General features: G+C 39.4%; 1 protein-coding gene across 1 annotated transcript in view; it reads left to right on the top strand.

The window, feature by feature from the left end:
• MCPH1 (microcephalin 1) overlaps window positions 1-21,269 on the top strand; it is a 242,733-nt gene that overhangs the window by 42,410 nt on the left and 179,054 nt on the right. Inside the window, exon 9 of the mRNA XM_021717094.1 lies at window positions 7,296-7,402. Coding sequence (XP_021572769.1) covers window positions 7,296-7,402 — 107 coding nt within the window. The remainder of the gene's footprint in view (window positions 1-7,295; window positions 7,403-21,269) is intronic.

The following is a 21,269-nucleotide window of genomic DNA, read 5'->3' as shown; positions in this document are numbered from 1 at the left end:
TGTTAATTTTTCTTTTTTACAATTTTACTCTCTAATTTTATAAACAATACACAAATACATTTCTGTTGTAAGAAAGATTGCTGAGAGAATACAGTTTTCCCACCTCATGCTCCTCCCTCTTTTTGTTAGCTCACTTAACTCACAGAGTTAGTCGTGCACCTATTATGTCTCAGGCACTGTCAAGTTTGTTGGGGGATGGCAGACAACGCAGCAGCATGCACCCCAGGTGGAAGGGGACAGATAGTGAATGATGTATTGCCCAGTGTCAGCTTGTGAGCTGCAGGTGACAGCTTTTTGTCAGTGACAAAAAAGAACTATGTTGGATAGTTAAGATAGCCAGTGAAGGCTCCCTGAGGAGATGACAACAGATCATGGGCTTAGGGAGGCAGAGGGGAGCCTGTGGCTATCTGCTGAAATCATGCTTCACCCTGTGGCAACAGCAGGTGCAGATGTCCCAAGGTAGACAAACGTTAGAAGAAGAACAAAGCTGCCAATACAGCACCAACTCCCTGAGGTGAAGGAAGGAAAGGGAGGTCAGAGAGGGGCAGGGTCCCGGTCATTAAGGTCTTCAGTCTCTGACATGGCAGGGAACTGTGTTTGGTTTTCAAGTGTGATGAGCCATCAGAGGATTTGAACTGGGGAGTAACTAAATCTAGTTTACGTTTTAAGTGTAACCCTGGGCACTTTATGAAGAATAAACTGTGGGTTGGAGTGTTTGCTCCAAACAATCATTGTCAAAAATTTAAGGTTTCCTTCTAGATGTGTGTGTTTGTGTGTGTGTTAAGGGGACTTTTTTGTTGCACATAGAATTACATTATCACCTTTGAAATTTGCTTTTTTTTAACTGATGTGTCATATATTTCTATATTAGTATCAATAAACCTTCATTTTGTAATTGTTCTGTATCAGGGGTCAGCATAATTTCTCAAATAGTAAATATTTTAGGTTTTGTGGGCCAAGAGGGCAAGTTGAGGTATGGCGCTGCTTAAATAGATGATTACATAATGCGAAAAAGACATTTTTGCAAATTTTTTATTGATGAAACTCAAAATTGAATACAATAGTAACACGGGTCTACTGATGAGAAGAATAGAATAAATTAGGGGAGGAAATAACGTTTCATTTAATGGGCTCAGACCAAGTGTTTCCATCACCAATATTGACTGCAAGTGTCTATTTTAAGGCTGTTACGTGATACGATTCTTTGTAGAAAGATTTTACATGTTTCATCTTTGAAAATGTTTTCTCAGACAGGCACTTCCAAATGCTAATATCAGTCCAGAAGCAGATGGTTTTCACTGAGCATATCCATTGCTTACAGGCATTTATGGCACTCTGTCAGAATCTCTGGACACGTGCCTTGTAGCACATCCTTTTACATCCTTTCATTGCAGATTAATCACTTGCATGTAAAGGCTAGGTGGAAGCCCCTCAACTCTGCAGTTAAATGGATTTTGAAATAGTAAATTCCCTCGGTCTCACATCTAGTCTGGAAAACGCTGGCAGAACTGTGTAGTTTGAACTTAGGACAGGTATCCACAGCACATTTGCACAGGAATGGAGATCTTGTTTTTACTTTTGTCAGCACAGGACAGGAATTATAGAAAGCAGTTTGATGTTACTTATTTGTGGAAATGGTGTCCCGCCCTGACATTGCTGACCATAGCTCTTCAACCACTGGCATGGGTTTAAATTGCCAAGGAGATAGAGCCAATTGGTCATCCTGAACTAGCACACAGTTTGACTCCTAGTTGCTCCTAGTTGTGTCAGGTGTCCACCAGCAGAAGCGGAAAGGTCCTTCCCACACCTACATCCTACTCTTTTCCATTTTCCCATCGGCTTAATATGATTTTCTTATTTGCTGTGCACTTGGAATTTTACATGTCGGCACCTTGTACACGAATGTTGTAAGCTTAATCTGGGCAATTTGGTCATGTCAGAATACTAGGTTCTTGTTCATAGATAGTAGTCACCAGCTGTTGAAGATTGGTAATGGCTAGCCACTCTTCTGCCGGCTCTCTGACCTGATCTTATTGAAGGCAAGTCTCAGACACACATTTATTAAACATTTATTGGCAAACAGATAGGTAGCAGTCCGCAAAACTGACCAATAGGAAGTCTCAATTCTAGGTCCTTTAGTTCACTATCCATACCTTATCTGAAGGATTTGCTGGATGGAGCTGATATTCTGTGGGTAGGTTTTTGTAAACTTGTCAGCATCAGACCACCAGGTATCCTTTGACCCTGAAGTTTATCACAGGACCATTTAGGGTTCATCTAAACACTGATATTTAGATCTCATTCTGAGGGATACCAACTCGTACTAGAATTTTATGCAGGATTAGGGGTGCCCCTGTGATACTTAAACCAATTCAGTGTTCTTAAATCCATGAATTTAACCAACACGAAGGATTAATATGGTTCAAGGTGGAGTTTATTTGCATTGTAACTTTAATCCAATTAATGGAGAATTACAGGCAGAAATGCTATAGTACAATAAAAGTACATTTTATGTATATTCATAATCCTACAACAGATAATTTTAATTTTAGATTTATTTCCAACAATAGGAGAAAGTGATAGTCTGTTATTTTTGATACATCTCCTTGAAATCATCAAGAGGTGTACCATTTTTAAATTGAGTGGATTAAAAATGTTTTGTATGTGCTTAATAGGAACAACTCATCCCAGTCACAGGCAGTTAGGTGTTTTTATTTGCTGTAGTATATTTTACATATGATGAGTGTTCATTCAAGAGAAAGTGTGAATTACTGTTGTAGCAAATAAACAGGTGTACATATATTCTTTAAATATTTTAAATTGAAGAGTAATTATTGCACTTATGACAACTCAGATAATTTGCAAGTGTCTTAAGAACCCTCTTCCTCATAGCCTGCCTACCTGCTCTTCTCTCCAGGGCCGTAAGACTAAGGCTAAGCAATCTTTTTTTTTCTTCTTCTTCTTTTTTTTGAGTTGGAGTCTCACTCTGTCGCCCAGACTGGAGTGTAGTGGCCGCTCCCGGCCACCGCAGCCTCAACCTGCTGGGCTCCGGCGATCCTTCCGCCTCAGCCTTCCAAGTAGCCAGAATTACAGGCATGCGCTACCATGCCCGGCCTGATTTTTTGATTTATTGTAGAGATGCGGTCTCGCTGCCGAGGTGGGTCTCGAACCCGCGGGCTCAGGCAATCCACTCACCTCAGCCTCTCAAAGGCGCGGGATTACAGACTGAGCCACCGAGCCCGGCTTGGGCTAAGCAATCTTAACAGCTCAATGTGGGTTAGTCAGCCTCAATAGGCACTGCAAGGAAGGAAGGAAGGAAAGCTATTGATTATTTAAGTGGTTGATTCATTCACTCATTTATTTATTCATTTTTTATTAATCAGATGTTTTCTTTGCATCTACTATGTCCAAGGTATAAACACAGTAAGAGATAAGATTCATATAAAGCTCTACTCCTTCCCTTAAGGAGCAGACAAGTAGAGAAGATACAGTCAAGATAATCCATATAAACCATCAGGAAATTCAAAAGTTGGAGAGATTACTTTTAGGGGGAATTAAAACTAATGGACATATATAAAATCATATTTTAATTTTCTCTACAACAAAGGAAACAATTCCACGTCGTCTTTTGGCAATCACTATTAGATTTTGTTTTTTCCATAATTAACAAAGTGAACTTGGTATTTTAACAGATGAATATGAGTACAGTCTCTTGTTAGCGAGTTTGCTTGTGTAGAACCTGTGAGTAACTGGGACATACCCCAAAGGTATGTATGGAAAGGAGTTTTTTCTAGGTATCTTTCAAGGTCCTTTCCAATCTTAAGATTTTGCATACTACATTGTACTTAAATAATGCATCATTCAGATTTCTGGAGCTTAGAACATTATCCCTATTGGGATAATGTTAAGTGTTGCATATGCTGTTTTATATGTTAGAATTGTGGATTATTAAATCACTGTTCAGAAGTCTTTTTAGCCCTTGACTTTTGCACAGTGCTTTGTATGAATACATACTGTTTAAATGTATTAGTACTAGTATGATTGATCCTAATTCTGTGTCTTGGAAGTAGGAAAGTAAATGGATGATGGAAATAAGAGTTTATTTTCTTGGCCTTAGCTCTAGGCAAAATTTTGACATGGGCCAAGTATCTCTTAGGTGTTTTCAGCATGCTTTTCTCATCTCTCTCCCTTTCCTAGTATTTAAGTTACACATGTCCTTAAGTGGCTTTGGCCTGGTTCTTCCTCCAAAGTGATCACATTAGAAATTTTTTTCCTTTCTTCCTCCAGTATCAAATTAGTATCAAAACTTTTCCTTAATCTTGTGTGTATTTCTATTGAGTAAGTGAAGGTTGTGATTTAACTTGTTCACACTGAGAAGTGAATGAGTGACCATTTTCTAACTTTCCTTGATGTGTTTATATTTTGATGATATTGTTAATCCATACAAATTTGTAAGTGGTGAAATTTCAGATAATATAACCTAATGAAAAAAATTCTGGGGCTATGAGGTTCATTTCAGTATCTGATCATTTTTGTGAAAACTGTCAGTGCATCATTCTATGAGGGTAGAATGAAAATGACAGGAGAGAGAGAGAAAGCTAGAATTTATGGCTTTCATAGGGAGATGCTGTGTACTGAACTGTGTCCTCCCCCAGATTTATGTGTTGAAACTGTAACCCTCAGTGGGATGATACTTGGAGGGGATGGGGTCTTTGGGAAGATAATGAGGTTTAGATGAGATCGTGAATAAGTCCTTCATGATGAGATCAGGACCATTACAGAAAGATACTAGAGAGCTTGCTTCCTCTCTACCATGTGAAGACATAGCAAGAAAGTAGCTGTCTGCAAGCCAGGAGGAGAGACTTCACCAGAATGCCACCGTGCTGGCACCCAGATCTCAGATTTCTAAACACCCAGCCTGGTATTTTGTTATGGTAGCCTGAGCTAAAGAAGACAGACATTTCATCAAACTAGAATGGGTTGGAGGAGGAGCAGCTCCAGGGTAGACTATGAGCATGTAGTTGACTTTTCTCTGAGACATTCAGAGTAGATGTTCTTTAGGTAGTTGGGTGTAACCACTTGAATATACCCAGACCTCAGCTGGGCCTGCCAGGGAGCATAGAATTAGAACTCTTTAGTAATGGATGACTCTATGGGAAGTGATGAAATCGCCTTAGGAGTTGAGAAGGGAACCGATGACAACCCGTGAAAAAGCCACACTTCAGGAATAAACATGAAAAGTATCATCCGAGAGGCAGGAGAGCCTGGATGAAGGGAGTAGACATTTGTTTACTGACCTGTAGCCAGAAGTGGAATCCAACAGCCCTTTCCACAAGTGCTTTCTGAATTACTTTGCACTGTCAACTGCTTTTAGTTTACTAATGTCCTTTTTAAAGAAAACCTGTTGGTAAATGACTGTGCCAGAGTATGTAACATGTTTTAAATAATCAAATAATAACTCATTTACTTAGATTGCTTTCTGACTGCATGATTTGTGAAGAGAAAATATGTCATTAACAAGCTCAGTCTTCCTTAAACTTTAAAAGGTGGTGGTGTATTCCCTAGAGCTTTATGTTTACAAAATGCTTTTCAACCTATTTGTTGTTTGGCAAGAACTAAGGCAAGTGGTTGTCAAAACTTGTGGGTTTTTGTTTTGTTTTGTTTTGTTTTGCTTATTTGTTTGTTTTTTGCACTAGGAAGCTGCAGAATGATTCATTAATAGGCCATTGCATCCCAAGTTAAATTTCTAATCCACTGCTTTTTTTATTTTGATATGCTTGTGCTTTAAATAAATATTTGTATTTGGAAAGGGAAATAAGTACATAGTAGATACAATTAATATTGATTCTAATCTTCTGATTATTTTTAATCTCAGATCTTAAAAATGACAACATTGCATCCATGTCCTGCAGTTCTCAGCATTTTCAAAAGATGATTGTTGAAAGTGGTGGAAAGTAAATGGATTGATTAAGTAAAAGTGAGAAACTTAGCAAGATCCTAGCACAAAATGACCAGCCATACAATACCTTTATACACAGCCTGCAAACCCATCTTCCCCAATCCATCCATCTTTATTTGGCTGGTTGAAGTCATCACTGTGGCTGGGCAGACATCAGGGCTAAAGTAGGTTGGAAGAGAAATGGGTACAAGTCAGCTCTATAAGATTGCTGAGGAGGTAGGGGGATTGGTTTCAGTCTCCAAAGGGATCCAGTACTAGGACTTATGGCAAAGTCGGTTTGTGGATCAGACCCTGACCTTAAAATGTTTCTAGGACCCAGGCTGCAGATAACAACTAACTTGAATTTAAGAAAATATTTAAATATTGTTGTTCTGTATTTCTTTTTCACTGAGATGGAATCTGTTTTTTGAAAAGAGTGAACACTTTCAAATCACACTCTCCAAACTTAGTTATGTCTGGTTTACAGCAACCTGTGTGTAAAGCAGTCTTTCTCATGTTGTATGATCTTTCATTTCTGAGGACACAGATGCTATTTTTGTCTTGTATTATATTTATTTATCTGTGTCTTCATTGTCTACTGAGCCATAAGCTCCCTAAAAGAGGGACAAAAACTTGTACATTTTGTATCTCCAGCCCCTGATCATTTAGTATTTGTTGATGAGTAAATCGGTGAAAGGGGGGATGTACACTTGGGCTAACTGTCACCACCTGACTGGGCAGGACTAGTAAGGCAGTAGCAGTTGGTGAGTCAATTAATAGAAAACATTTTACACGTCGTTGTGGGTTACTTAGGTCTACACAATTTAGCTTCTAATGAATCCACATGTCACTCAATGAGTAACTTATTTTTGATTTGTATATCTACATGGTGAGACATCTGAAGCTTTATACTAAAGATTATTTTCTAGAAAAATTCAAACCTGAAATTATTTATTGCCTCTAATTTAGAACTGGCTTGTCTGAGGAACTGGTTTAGATCATCACTTTAAAATATAAGAATGGAAGTTTGAAGAGTGCAGAAGATATGGGTGTGCGTTTCCTTGCATTTACTTTCTTGTTCATTAGCAAATGGACAAATGTGATGATATAGAACATTGCGCCCTGACAGTAAATTGCTTCTGGCCATTGAGTTAAGTTAATTGCTTGGGATGCTGGAGTGGAATGAGCTAAAAATTCCAAATTGATCTCAAAGAGCGAGAAGTGTGCAATGTTTATCTGAAAGGCCCTTAGTTTCCTGTTACCATTATGCATAAATGCAATTTTTATTTTGCTTAAGTTGTATTAGTATTCAGTTCATGTAAAGTTCTAACTGATTTTCAATCCACTTGGGTTTTAGGTGTTAAAAATAGACCAAGGCATGATGTTTTAGATGGCTCATATGAAGATTTTAAGGACCGTATCAAACCGCATGAGGAATCAAAAAAAAGTGGAAAAGGCAGAAAGGTCAGTGTGTGAAAATACGATTTTAAACTTTCAGATGCTGCTACACTGTGATGTTCTACCATGGGTTAATGAAATATCAACAAGTCTATCCATTTTGTGTTTTATTTAAAGAATTGATTATGGGTGAGTGTTGGAAAATGCTGAACATGAAACTGAGAGCCTTGGTCACCCCCAGGACAAAGAGTTACTGTTGACAGACTCACAATTCTCATAGCACTTTGCCAGTGCATTTCTTGTAAAAATGCCTGCAGCTTCTCTTGAGCAGAGAATGTTGTTAGTGCCAGTATTTGTTGCTGTGTTATAATCTGAATAAATATTTACTAGGCAAGAGGTGAAGAACCCAAACATCATCCATTTGTACACAAATCAAGGTTTGACCTCAAGCCATCAGAGTGAAAGGTTTATACACCAACACTCAGGGACACTTGCTTCTCTGTGGTTTTGGCTTTAAAACCCAGCTCTTCCTCTAAGAAAGTTCTCTTATCCCAGGACAGACTTACATGAATAGTGTTAGGAGGATTTTTACATTTTTTTGATTATTCACCGGCTGCTAAACTTAAAATGAGCCACTCCACATTATCTGGTGCCTAATTTTTATGAGGCCAAGGTAATATAATATGGTGAAACCCGAATGCAAATGATAGGAAGAACTGTACTGACAAACAGGCCCCAAATGAAAAGTTTGCAGTGACAAAGATGGAGTTTGCAGGGGGACGCCCAGCTCCTGATTCTCAGACGTGATGAACAGCAGCACTTGACCTGCAGAAGGGCAACAGGATTCCTTTGCTTCTTCTGTTGGCAATGGTTAAGAGACATTTAAGTTACACAGATTCCATGGGTGTGTGTTGTAACTTGTAGAAACTTAGATTACCGGGGCTTTCTGGTGTGTCTTAGGAAAAAAAAAATGAGAAGGAACCATGTTTCAGGTAGAGCAGCAGATGTGTGGAGAGAGAAATTGTCAAGGTTCCATGACATATTGGTAGTATAAGTGCCACTGAAGCACCTGAAGTCCCATTTTAGGATCACATTCAAGTGTCCTATATCTTTTGCAGCCTGTTGAACCCACCCAACTTGTGGTCTCCCGGGCCACGTGTATAATGCTTCTCTGTTTCCCTTTCTTCTTTGCAGAGAACTGTGACCCCCATGGCCAAGTGTATGTTTTGCTTCTCTGTTTCCCTTTCTTCTTCCTAATTGCTGCATGGCCACTTGACTTATGAGGGGGGACCCTCCAAAAACCGGAATTATCTTTTTGAGGATGGGCCCCTTGTAGTACAGGCATCCCCTGCTAGGTAAATGTTGGAACCCATTGGCATCAGTGTACCAGCTAGCATTATTGTGAGAGACTCCATTTGGCTTCAGTACATTTTTTTAAACATATTATTTTAAAATTGTGGGGTACAGTTAAGGGTTAGGTATACAAATATGCATTGTGCAGGTACCCTTGTTGATGAGGTGTGCCCCCTGCCATCCCCAGACAGATATTGACTCCATTAATCTCACCTCCCTTCCCCTCCCTGCCCCCCCCATAGTTTCCTGCCACTGTCAACCCTTTTCTTATAGTATTACGATAGTTGTTCAAGGTCCACTTATGAGTGAGAACATGTGATACTTGGATCTTTGTTTCTGTGAGAGATCACTCAGTATTATAAACTCCAATTCCATCCAGGTTTGGAGATTCTTTCAACTCATTTGTCCATTTCATGATGAGTGTTCAGTTTTGAGCAAAAATGACATGACCCCCGTCCCACCCTCCCTATACACCCAATCTTACCTAGAGCGTCTTTTGTGTCCCCGGATGAAAAAAATCTTCAAAGGGAAACATTTTGCCAATGTGGAAGAGGTGAAACAAAAAATAGCAGAAGCACTAAAAGGCATCAAACTTGATGAGCTCAAAAACTGCTTTGAGCTGTGGAAAAAGTGTCTCGATACGTGTAGTGAATCAAATTATAGGGTACTTCGAAAGTGAATGAAGGTTAAACATGTGAGAATAAGTAAATAAACTCTGGATTTTTTGGGGTCCCCCCTCGTATTTCTGTTAGAAAGAAATAAAGAAAAGGGCCCTATTGATAATCATCCCATCAGTGTCCTCAGCGTTCACTGCTGCTGCTGCTGCTGCAATCCACAGCAGCTGGTCCACAGCTCTGCGTTCCACTTGACATGACTGTCCGCCCACTTTCTGCCCTCTCGAAGGTATCTTCTCAATTGTGCCTTACTCATCTCTGTGGTTCCAATACTTGGTACAATGCCTGGCTTTTTTTTTAAGATGCTCAGTAAATAATTGTTATTGAGTTACTTGCTAGTCACCTTAAAAAAGCTCCATTCTGTCCAATAAAAAAAGCACGAAGTCACTCTCATTTGCTTACTATGGAAGGTAACATTTCAGACGCTTGACCTTGTTGCCTTAACCCTGGACCTGACAGGCTGGGTCTGTAGAAAACATTGGGTTACAGATATGCATCCAGAGTGGGTGGGAATCTGGTCCCTTCTTTCATATGAGGCCTCTGACCTTAAATAGTAAATGAAATGGGAGATTTATGCCTGTTTGACTTTCTAGCATTACTTTATAGATCAAGTGGTAAATGCTACATAAATGTAAGGTAGTATCGTTGTCATGAATAATGGTAAAATAATAGGTGGTCAGAGAAGACAGTAAAATACAAAGTAATATATACACACCTACCTATCTGCCTTCAACTGTCATACTCAGGAACAAAAATATTTTAATAACTTGAATAGCCTAACTTGTTCAAATTTGTTTTAACTCTTATTTGAAAATATTTTAAATGTATTAGTAAACTTTCTGCCCTCATAATTTAGAATAATAGAATATAATACTGAAAGGAATGCATCACTTCTGTTTCTGCAGGAAGAATCACTTGAAGCATTTTTTGTGTGTGTTTTGTTTTGTTTTGAGTCGGAGTCTCACTCTGTCGCCCAGGCTGGAAGGCAGTGGCATGATCACGGTTCACTACAGCAAGACCTCCTGATCCTTCCACTTCAGCCTCCAAGCGTCTGGGACTACAGGCATGCATCACCACACTCCACTAATTTTTTTTATTTTTTTGTAGAGACAAGATCTTGCTATGTTGCCTAGGCTAGTCTGGAACTCCTGGCTTCAAGCAGTTTTCCTGCCTAGGGCTTCCAAATTGATGGAATTACGGGTGTGAGCCACTGCGGTTTTTACATATGCAAATTGTCTGCCCCCTTCTGAGTGCCTCTGGGCCAGCAGCCCCAGGCCACGTCTGTGTAACAGCAGTGCTCTGTCACTAGCTTGTGAATGCTGCTGCTCCAATACGACTCCCTTCCTTAACAGGGAGGAAATGAACACTCAGTGGGGGGAAAGAATGTACCTTGGGCATCCTATCCAGCAAAAGAAACGAAGCCTAGGTTTCCTTTCCTGTACATTGTATTCTTCCTAATCCATTTCTTATTCCAGTTTACCACAGTCTTTTCCCTAAGGAATCAAGAACTCCTAACGCTTTAGGATAGTTCTTCCTGCCTGGGTTTTACATTGGAATCCCCTGGAGACCTACCAGATATGAAGTTGCCTGGCTCTCACTCCCAGACATCCTGGTGTCATTAATGTGGGGTGCACTCTGGTTACTAAGGTTTTTAAAAAAAAAAACAAAAAAAAAAACTTCTGAGTTGATTCTAATACAAAGTAAAATTTGGAAACCACTGCCTTAGGGACTTGATCTAGTGTAGTTTATCCTGTGAGAAGTGTTGTTTGTTTCTAAGCACTTCTCATATAAACCTGTTTCATCATTTGGACTCTTTAAAGTGACAGGCAAAAGCTGAAAGTCCTGAATTTTTTGCTTATGGTTTTAGAAGTGCAAATTTAGATAGTAGCGTGGAAAGATGAATGACCATGGTTTATCATTTTGCAGGTTAGAAGGAAGAATGATTTTTTTAAATTTCTTGAAATGAAATTTTGGATTTTAAAGATACAGCTTTCTGGTAGTTTAAGAACTCTTAATATGAGGATGGGGAGAGGAATTGATGTTGATATCTGATGTTGTAATGAGTCCAAAAAACACTCAATTTTGTTTCCTGGTTTTAAAAGTGTACAATGGAATTATAGAAGGATTAAATTGGTGAATTAAATAGAAGTTTCTTAGCCGTATCATATTAGTCTTAAAGGTTATGTTAGTATCTCAATATTCCCTTTTTCCCACTAAAGCTGATGTTTTACCTGATTGTTTGTTTCTTAGTAGATTTGAAGATAATCTGTGCTAAACTGAAATTTGAAACTTTTAACATAGTCATGTTTTTATGTGTAAGTATATGTTAAGGGATTATGCCCTATTAAGCATAAAACGGTTGCTGTTCCCTACAAAAACAAAAATCTTGTGATTGAGTTTTAAGGTTGAAAAAAGCAAGTTTATAGGACATACCTTTCATCAGCTCATTACTGATGCACATGCCCCTGCTGAAGTGAGGCACAGTGAGGTCTGCAATGTAAAACTGAATCTTTTTGTCTTCACGTGAGAGCTGGCTCACATGCAGCTTCTGTAGTTGTGAACATAGTTTGAAACTCAGATGTGTCTCGTGGCCCTCGTGATCATTTTTCTTTTTCATCTTAAACTTGAAGTAGCACATATAGCTGACGTCCTATCCGGGCAGCCTGGCTGAACAGGCCTGATGAGAGCTGTCTGTCCTGGATTCTGTGTCATGTGAAGGTGTGTCCTGGATTCTGTGTCATGTGAAGGTGCAAGGTAGAGAATCTGAAGGACAGGGTGGTCAGATAGACCTATCCTGGTGGGTGGAGCGGCACAGTCCTGGTAGAGGATGTGGCCCGGGTGATCGTCCCAAATAAGATCTGAGCACAGGCTGCCCTCATCTGTGGTTTTCTGTAGCTTCATTGTGATTGTTATACCGGAATGTTGTGTTTGTTGTTAGCCTACTTGAGAGTCACAGGCCTTCCTGTCTTTGATCTGTTCTGGAAAGTGCTCAGCTGTTATTTCTTCTGACTGTTTTCTCACGCCTCCATTGCTGGGAGTACAGTCCCGTGTCTTACCTTTTTATTCCTATAGCCCATGTCATGACTTTCCTAAATTTATTTTCTCCTGTGTCTCTTTATTTTATTTTGGATATTTTCTATTGATTTCCTTTCCATTTCGCCTTTTACTCTTTATAAATCCATTCTGATGCTAAACCTAAATACTGAGTTCTAACATCTCATTTATTATTTTTTTAGTCATTTGTAATTCTATTTGAACTTTTTAAAATCATTTTCAGTTCTCTGCCAAAATTATTAATCTTGTCTTTTATTTCTTTGAGCAACTAAACATTTATTTTGAGAACTATACCTGATAACTCCATTTTCTGGCTCCCCTTAGTTTCTGTTTTTATTATCTGTTGTTTTAAACCATATATTCCTTATCTAATACATCTGGTTATTTCTGATTTACCATCCTATAAGGAATCGAGATGAAGTTGGATTCATTTCTCTGTGAGGCCCACCATCCCCAGGGAATGTAGACTTCAGATGCTGGGTCACCTCTGCGGTTTCTTCTTCTATGACTCACTGTCTCATTAGCTGGGCAGTGTCCTTAGATAGCTGGTGTGTCTTTGCATCTTGTCCAGCTTTCCTAATTGATCAGAGTGAGAAGGCTGTTCCACAAGACTGAGTCCACCATGCCAGGAGATAGTGGGCAAATGTTAATGACGCTTTAAAGAAAGAAAACTTCTAAATAGACTTATGGTATAAATCCTCTGAGAAAAGAGCAATAAGAGACCAGAGAGAGAAAGGATATTTAAGAGGAACTTTCAAGTTACTGTTTGCAAAAGACCCACTAAACATCTAAAGTGATATTAATTCTGTTTCTCTTAAAGAGTGAAAACAAATATGATTCAATAAAGAATTAAAGAATCTCAGAACTGTAATTCCCATTAGAGATTTTTTGGTGTAGTTCCCACTTTTAATGGGAACAGCCACTCTATAAATCAGTTGGAAATCAGTCATCTTTTTTAGACTTATTATTTTAAATATGTATGTAAAATTTACTGAGCGTTTTTTATTTTGAGAATCCAGTTAAGCAATTTTAATACCTCTGTAATCTTAGCTTGTCATATGTACATTGATAGTTGTACGTTGTTTTAGGAGGAGAAATATAAAAATGTTATGACAAATTTTGACCTGTTTTCTTTGTTACTAGTTGAATATTATCAGACATAGAACCCAAAGAAGTTAAGGGTAGGATCAATGCTAGTACTCTGGTAGAAATACATGAATGTGTGTGTGTGAGTATGAGTGAGTGTGTGTGTGTGTGTGTGGTGTGTGTGTGTGTGTGTGTGTGTGTGTGTGTGTTTTCTCTCTAAGGTATTTCGTTTATTATACCACTTTTGGGTTTTGTTATTGTGTTTAAAATATTGAAAAATTTTTAATGTGCGTCATCAACTGGATAGCTTTTTATAAAGGGTTAAGTTTTAAGATCTTATTTTGGAGTCATCCCTGCCAATCCAGATTGTTCCATGAGAAGGCAAGCGGTGGGTGAGCACAGGAATGTTTACAGATGGCTCTCATAGCCAGGAGACTTGGAGAGCTATGCAGGACCAAATACGGTACACTTGATTTGACAGTGGCTAAAAAAAAATTAAAGAATTATACACCAGATAAAATGCTGAAATTCCAAATTTCTTAAATAGGGAGGAAAACAAATGAGCAATAGCTTGCAAGTGTTCTTGCAAGGACATAGACTGCCCTACTCATCTTTTAATACTCAGTATAACATAGTATCACAAACAAAGTAAGTGTTTAGGAGATATTTTCTGAGTAAATAAGAGATGCATTAATTTCTCTTTTACTTTCTGAGTGAACAGGTTTAAAACATTTCCGGTGCTCTTAATCATCACTCAATAATTGCATCATCTTGAGCTTCATTCCTTGTTGAATATTCTTCCTAAATTTGGGAGATAGTCTCATGTCAGTAAAGGATGAATCCTTTACTCTAAGGTTGTACAAAGCACTGTCTCCGAGCCCAAATGCCTGGGTTCAGTTCCAACTGGGTACAAGTTACTTCTTGTCTGCCTCTCTACTTCCTTGTATATAAAACAGAGCTAATAATAGTGCCAGTCTCAAAGGGTTCATGCTAATTAAATGAGTTGAAGCCTGCACAGAGCTTAAGACAGCACCTGACATAGAGATGTGCTAAAAATGTTTGCTGTTTTCTTCAGCACAAATGTGACTCCACATGTTGACCATTCTTTGTTTTTGTAGCCATAGCTTGAAGTAGATTGTGTCTCTCTCAACTGTCTCCCCACTTTCCTACTCTTCAGAGACTGCCATGTGCCCTTCATGAAAATCCTCAAAAGTTCCAGCATAGTCTAAACTATGTCTCTTGTTGAATTTATTGACTACAGTCACGCCTGAACTAAAGTGGAGTCTCTGGGCATGGAGGGAGAGAGGGTATTTTTAGAAAACTCCACAAATGGCTCCAAGACGATGGCCATCCTCCCAGTTGAGAACCTTTGTCATGAGGGTGAAATGGAGGCTGTTAGCATGGCATTGTGCCTGTCATCTCACCTAGAAGGCAAGCGACATGAGATTTGTAGTTGGTGATGCGCGTGTGGGGGACGTGCTTCCTCAGAGAGTTCCCTGACACATGCTTTGCTTGTTTCTAATATTATTAACACCATCCTAAGACAGCTGAGATCTGTCGATTGGTCCATGTCAGTTGAACACGATGTACTCTGAGCTGCCGTTTACTGAGTACTGTGACCTCTTATTAGTCTGGGTTTCCTATTTCTCAGTCACATGGAGGTGCTGAAAAGAAAGTATATTTCAGAGAGCTCCAATTATGTCTTTATCAAGGAGGGAGGAGATGTAGAATGATAGCTTACTTGGGTCTGGCTTCTTCCAGAAAGGCGCTTTGTGGTGGAAAGAAGACAGAAGGGTTCCAGTGGTGGGAATAGAAGGAGCATTGGATGATGGGAGGCCGAGAAAGGTCTAGGCCAGGCATGTCATGGAGAATCTGTTCAGGGGAAGGTAATGAGAGAGCTGCAGGGACACAGAAACGCCTCTTGAATTAGAAAAACAGGGTATTCAAGCCACTTGAAAATAGCTAGCTGCTATTTCCTTTCCTTCAAGAAGATGGTCCTAGAACGAGTCCTTCCCTGCTGTAATGAAGACACCAATATTTTATAAATGTAGTTTGATAACTTATGGTAATTCTAGGCCTTTGGCTGTTTGCCAGTAGATGGTGCACTTGGCTAGAAGCATATATTCTTGTGGCTTTGATTTTTAGATTTAACTTTCAAGTTGAAATAGCAGTGACTCATCCAAAGGACAGGTGATATTTATTTTTTTTCTTGAAAACTCAGCATGAATGTGTTGTTATTACCCATGTAGGGAAATTGCCACACTTCCTTGAGGATGGCACCTTTTGTAAATGTCCATGTAAATATTCCCATTGTTCAGACCCGCCAGGTGCAGAAAGATAGGGCTCTGAGTGCCGATCACCCAACAGATGAGCTTACCAAGATCGAAGATGCCCTTGGTTTCTAACACAGCCGTCTAAGTGGCCTGTAATTGCTTTGAAAAATCACTTTTGGCATGATGTATCTGAAGTTGACAGTGTTGGGGCAGTGCTCATTATAACAGGTGTGGCGGCCACCAGCAGATGTTGCTTTATGACTCCGCTTAACAGCCAGCTGCCTCCTGACGCCCTGACAGTTGCTCTCAGCTCTTGTTAGCATGCTGTTATTTCTCTTGTTATGTAGGAGAGAAAATATTTCTATAGAAAACATAAAGTAGAATCTTCAAAGAACTCCATCTTTTTAAATATGTGTTTCCTACGTTTAATACAGAATGACTGATTTTGAATGTGCTATAAAACGTGTGGCTCAGAAATTGTCACCTGTGCTCTGGCCCGGAGGTGCTGCAGTTGAGAACCAGTCAGGCGGATCTGCTTGTGCCTCAGTGGTCATCTTAGGCCACATAAAGGCAAAGACCAAGGCTGCAGTACATGCCCCCCTGGGAGAGACCCACAGGCACAGAGGGAGGAGCTCTTGAAGAAATCTGTTGAGGATTTGCTGGCAGGCATTGCACACGTTGGGCAAAGGAAAGTTGTGCGGGCCCAGTTTCAGTAGTGCTAGCTGCTGGTTTCTAAGGTCTAGCGTACAAAGTATACTATTTGGGGGATGTTAGCAAAATGAGGTGAACCATGATAATAAATTGGTTTAGAAATATCAAATTAATCTGAGATATACAGAAACTCAAACAAAATAGTAACTTGGCCAAGTAGCAAACTTGAATCCCCCCTTTTTTTTTTAAAGAATTTTTTAAAAGTGAAGGAACTCTGGATAAGGGAAGGATGCTCGACCTGTCCCCAGAAGCTGTTCAGGCATAAATATCCCCCACCACTGCACGGTCCACCTCCCATGTCTGTTCTGTCCTTGGATGTCTAGCCTACACTCGTCAATGTCATTCTGTTCCTCTTACTGAGTCTGAGACAATAACTAACTTCTGTCCAATTAAGATGTAAAGGGAAGTCTTTCCGGAAGGTGTCTGGAAAAAGTGTTCTCTCTATTGAGATAGCCCTGGGAAGAAATGTGCCCTGGTCCCTTGGAGCTTTGTTGTGGCTGGATGTGTCCCCTGGATCTGCTGTAGCCTGAGGACAGAGCCAAGAGAGTGCACCCATGAAGGAAGGGAGGAGACAGCAGAGAGGCCTGCAGACCTGACGGCTTCTTTCCACTGACATCAGAGATGTTTTAATAAGAGACAAGTTGCTCCAGATAGGATGTAACTTGGATGCACAGAAATGCAGAACTGTTTGCATCTGTTCTACGGGCTAGATTTTACTTTAAGTGTGGGTGGTTTTCCCAAGCAGGTTTTAGGTCTCCTCTCCAGAGAAACAATTATTTCCTCCCCAATTATGAGATATTTATTACTTTGCCTTTCCTTACTTTTTTTTATCTTTTTACTCTTTTAAAAAGTGACTACTTTCCAAATAATATTTAGGAATATAAATTATTTGACATTAGTCCAGGATAAATTAGTTTTTAAAAAAAATAAAAATCAGCATTATTTGGAAGGAGAGGAATTAAATAGAAGAGTAACAGATCAAAGCTGCAGTTCAAAATCAATAAGGCAGTATATAGATTTTGTTAAATTATAAAGCATTTTAAACAGGTTTTTGGCATCTACTTTTGTGACTTTTGGCTATGAGCTAAGATTTAGTCAATGGTGAGCCTGTATAAGAAAATAATGCAATGTATGATTGACCGTCAAGGGGGAACAGCTTGGTGTGAAGCACTTCTGATTCTGGTCTTTGTGATTGTTGATCTTCAATTTTGAAAACTTTCTTTTAAAGTTACACTATTATATTTTTCTGCAGCAATATCTTCTGGCTTTCATTTTTTAAGTATATATATTTATAATCAAATTTATATCCAATTCTTATCATTAAAAAGGGCACTGAAATCTTATCCCAGCATTGATAGGGTCGTGTCTTTTTTCCTTTTTCAGGTTTTGGTATCTTTTGCTGTCGTTTTATTTCCTCAGGTGAAGTTTTAGCAGAGGCGGGATCACAGATAGGAAATTAGCAATCAGGATCAGTTTAAGGGTTGGAACTATGGTGTCCTGAGGATCTGGAAGGTAGAGGAATATGTCTGTTTCTCAAAACAGTCCATTCGCCAGGAAATTCTATATTTGCATATTTGTTCATTGGTTCTGACTGGTCAATGGATTACTTCATGTGATCACCTTTTTGATGCTTGTTCCCATCACCCATCAATGCTGCAAGGGCTTTTCCTGTTAAGCAGAGTCCTGCATGTTCTTTTCTCATTGAATAACAATGTTGAAAACATAAAAAGGTTGTTGTTCTTTTTCCTGTAATAGGTGTTCTATAATAGATACCTTGAAATACTTAAATATGTGAGAAAATGTGACTAGAATAAGAGTGGGAAAGTAAAATTTGATGTTAATATATTGCAAGTAATAAGATAAAAGTCTCAGCTTTCCTTGGGGCTGTCCATGTAATAGAATTTTGTTATTTTTTCCCCCCATTTCTTTGATCCTCCTTCTTTTAACTGAAATGTTAAGATATATGCTCTATGCTTTTGTTTCGTCTTGTGCTTGATGAAAGCCAATAAACCCATGAGCAGCCCATGAATACACATAAAGTTCATGGGTCTCCAAAGCATGTTGGGATCTTACTCTGTCACCCGGGCTGGAGGTAGTGGCATGATCATCAATGGCCGTGCTAGAATAATCGGATTGTACCTTCACTTTGTAGTTGCTTTGTTAACCTGCCATTATAGGCTACAGTAGAAAATGTAGAGTGTTCCTAACTTGTGTTGTCTCAATCTGAAGGAGAAAAGCAGTGGTGCTTCTATAAGACAGATATAAACTCAGTGATATCATTTCTTTCATCCACTAAAATTAGGAAAAGTCCTTCTTTGCTCTGTCAACTCATCCCAGTTCGAGGTGATCTGTTGTATTCTTTCTTTAAATCTCTCTCCACAAAGGAGATGCTACAGTTTGAGTACTGCAGCTCTGTTTGTTTTTGTTTTAGTCAGGATCTTACTCGGTCGCCCAAGCTGAAGTACAGTGGCATGATCACGGCTCACCAAAGCCTTGACCTCCCGGGCTCAGGATATCCTTCTGCCTCAGCCTCCTGAGTAGCTGGGACTACAGTCGTGCACCACCCCGCCCAGCTAATTTTTTATTTTTTATTTTTGTAGATACAAGGTCTGGCCATATTGTCCAGGTTGGTTTCGAACTCTTGGGCTCAAGTGATCCTCCTGCCTTGGCCTCCCAAAGTGCTGGGATTATAGGCATGAGCAACCATGCCCAGCCTGCAGCTCTTTGTCAACTGTATTGCCACCTTCTGGGCATCTTGTCTTGTGCTGAATATAAACAAAAGATGCTCATTGCTAATTGCATAATCCTCTAATACTCCACAAAAGTAGACAGTTCTTAAAGTCTCAGCAAGTTCAAAGCTTACATTTCTGTCTTTCATTACAGGTTTTCATATTCATGCTCCCTTTCTTCATTCACTTGCTTATTCACTACCACACTCCTTTATTCTGTTATCCATCAAGTTCTCAACTGCAGAGCCCACCTTGAACTCACCTTCCCTCCCAGACCAGGTTCATTTATTCCACCTCCCAATTATCTTCAATCCGATACCTTTTTGCTTTCATTGCCATATGCTTGGCGTTGACCTCCATCCTTTCTTATTCAGGCTTTTGTAGAAGCTGAGTATTATACCTTTTTACCTTACTTACACTCTTGCCATGACTCTTACTGAAATTTATCTCCTCTGCCATCTTAAGGATCTTTTGTGAGGTTGGTCTCCTGAGTGACATCTTGGTGGAGCCATACAAACTTTTCTTCAGTTCCCAAAGGAGCCCACTTTTGTTTTCATAGACTTTTTGCATATGTATTCCCCCTAGTTAGGAAGCCATGGGGACCCCATCCCCTCTGCCAAACTCCTTTTCCTCCTTAGCTTTTAAGGTGTTCCTGGTCATTTCTGCTGCCCCTTTTAGGCAGATAGTACTTTTTTCTTTTTTACTCTCAATTACACTTAAATCTGATGAGAGCTATAATTTGATTGAATTATAATTATTTATTAAAATACTTGTTGCCCTCAGAATACTCCCAACCTCTTGAGGTCAGAAATCATAATTTTTTGTATCCCTTGTGTCTGGTTTTGTGCTTGGTGTATTGTCTTGGCTCATTAAATGTTTAATAGCTAAACAAACATTTAGTGTCTGTAGAAATTATTTCCCTGAAATTGAATGTTTCTCCTTTCATTAATTATTCAAGGAATTACTCATCTTTCCATCACTTTTTATTTAAAACTGACCAAAGGTGAGCTTGAAGTTTGAAATTAAAACATTTAAAAGTTATATATTCTATTGAAATCACATTACAAGTTTGTAGTGAAAGACTTAATGAGCCTATTGCTTCTTGGATATTCACAGCTCTTTTCAAAACTCTTTTCTGAGATATTTAAGACAAATATCTGTATAGTGAATGTGAATGACAAGATGTACTGAACATTTAAGGAGATGACCGTTTTCAGTGTTTTCATAGATAGAACATTCATTAATGAAGAATGCTCAAAAGCAGGGAGGGCACCCAGAGTTTCATGGATTCAGGTAAACAAAGTAGTCACTATGCATCTTCTGAGAATGATCAGTAAGGAGGAAGGTAGACTGGACTGAGTCATTGAAGAGAAGTGGTGGCGAGTGGCATCTTGGAATGGCGGAGAACAGGATGATGCACTGAGGTTGGCCAAAATAGGTAGAGGAGTTTCTTAACCAGCACCATCTTCCAAGAGCCCAGAGCTCGAGTTCAGCATTGCCAGTCCCACCTGTTGCTCAGAACAAATGTTATTCTTCACGAAGCAACAAACATTTCTAGTGAGGCGAAGCAGAGTCTAAGAATGGTCTCTCAAGGACTTTTGCTAGTGTTATTCCTGCAAAGCCAGTGGAATCATCTGGTGAGAGGTGGTAGCAAAGGTCACTTGTGTTAGGGCTCTGGAGATCTTAAAAGAGGAATTTCTACAATAAAAAGGGACATATTAATTAGCATAAAATGTTGTATTGTAGTGAAGAGCCAGGCTCGAACCCTGGAGTGACTATTCCGGGAGAATTCAGGCGTTTAGTGAAGGGACCCCTTGTGGTTGTGCCATGAGTCAGTGGGTTGTGTGGTTCTTGCAGTAGGTGATCAGTGCTGTTGGTATCAGCCACAGTCTTAGCTACCCCTTGTATAAAGGCATGGACACTGCATCCCATCCCACAGAAACACACATTTTTTTCTTTCTTTTTTTTTTTGAGTTGGAGTCTCACTCTGTTGCCCAGACTGGAGTGCAGTGGCCGCTCCCGGCCACCGCATCCTCGACCTGCTGTGCTCCAG

The sequence above is a fragment of the Carlito syrichta genome, unplaced genomic scaffold (assembly GCF_000164805.1).
Source record: "Carlito syrichta isolate Samal-C Ts95f unplaced genomic scaffold, Tarsius_syrichta-2.0.1 Scaffold309283, whole genome shotgun sequence".
In the NCBI taxonomy this organism is placed as follows: domain Eukaryota; kingdom Metazoa; phylum Chordata; class Mammalia; order Primates; family Tarsiidae; genus Carlito; species Carlito syrichta.
Note: the sequence above shows the minus strand (reverse complement) of the source record. Positions and strands in the feature narration are given on the sequence as shown.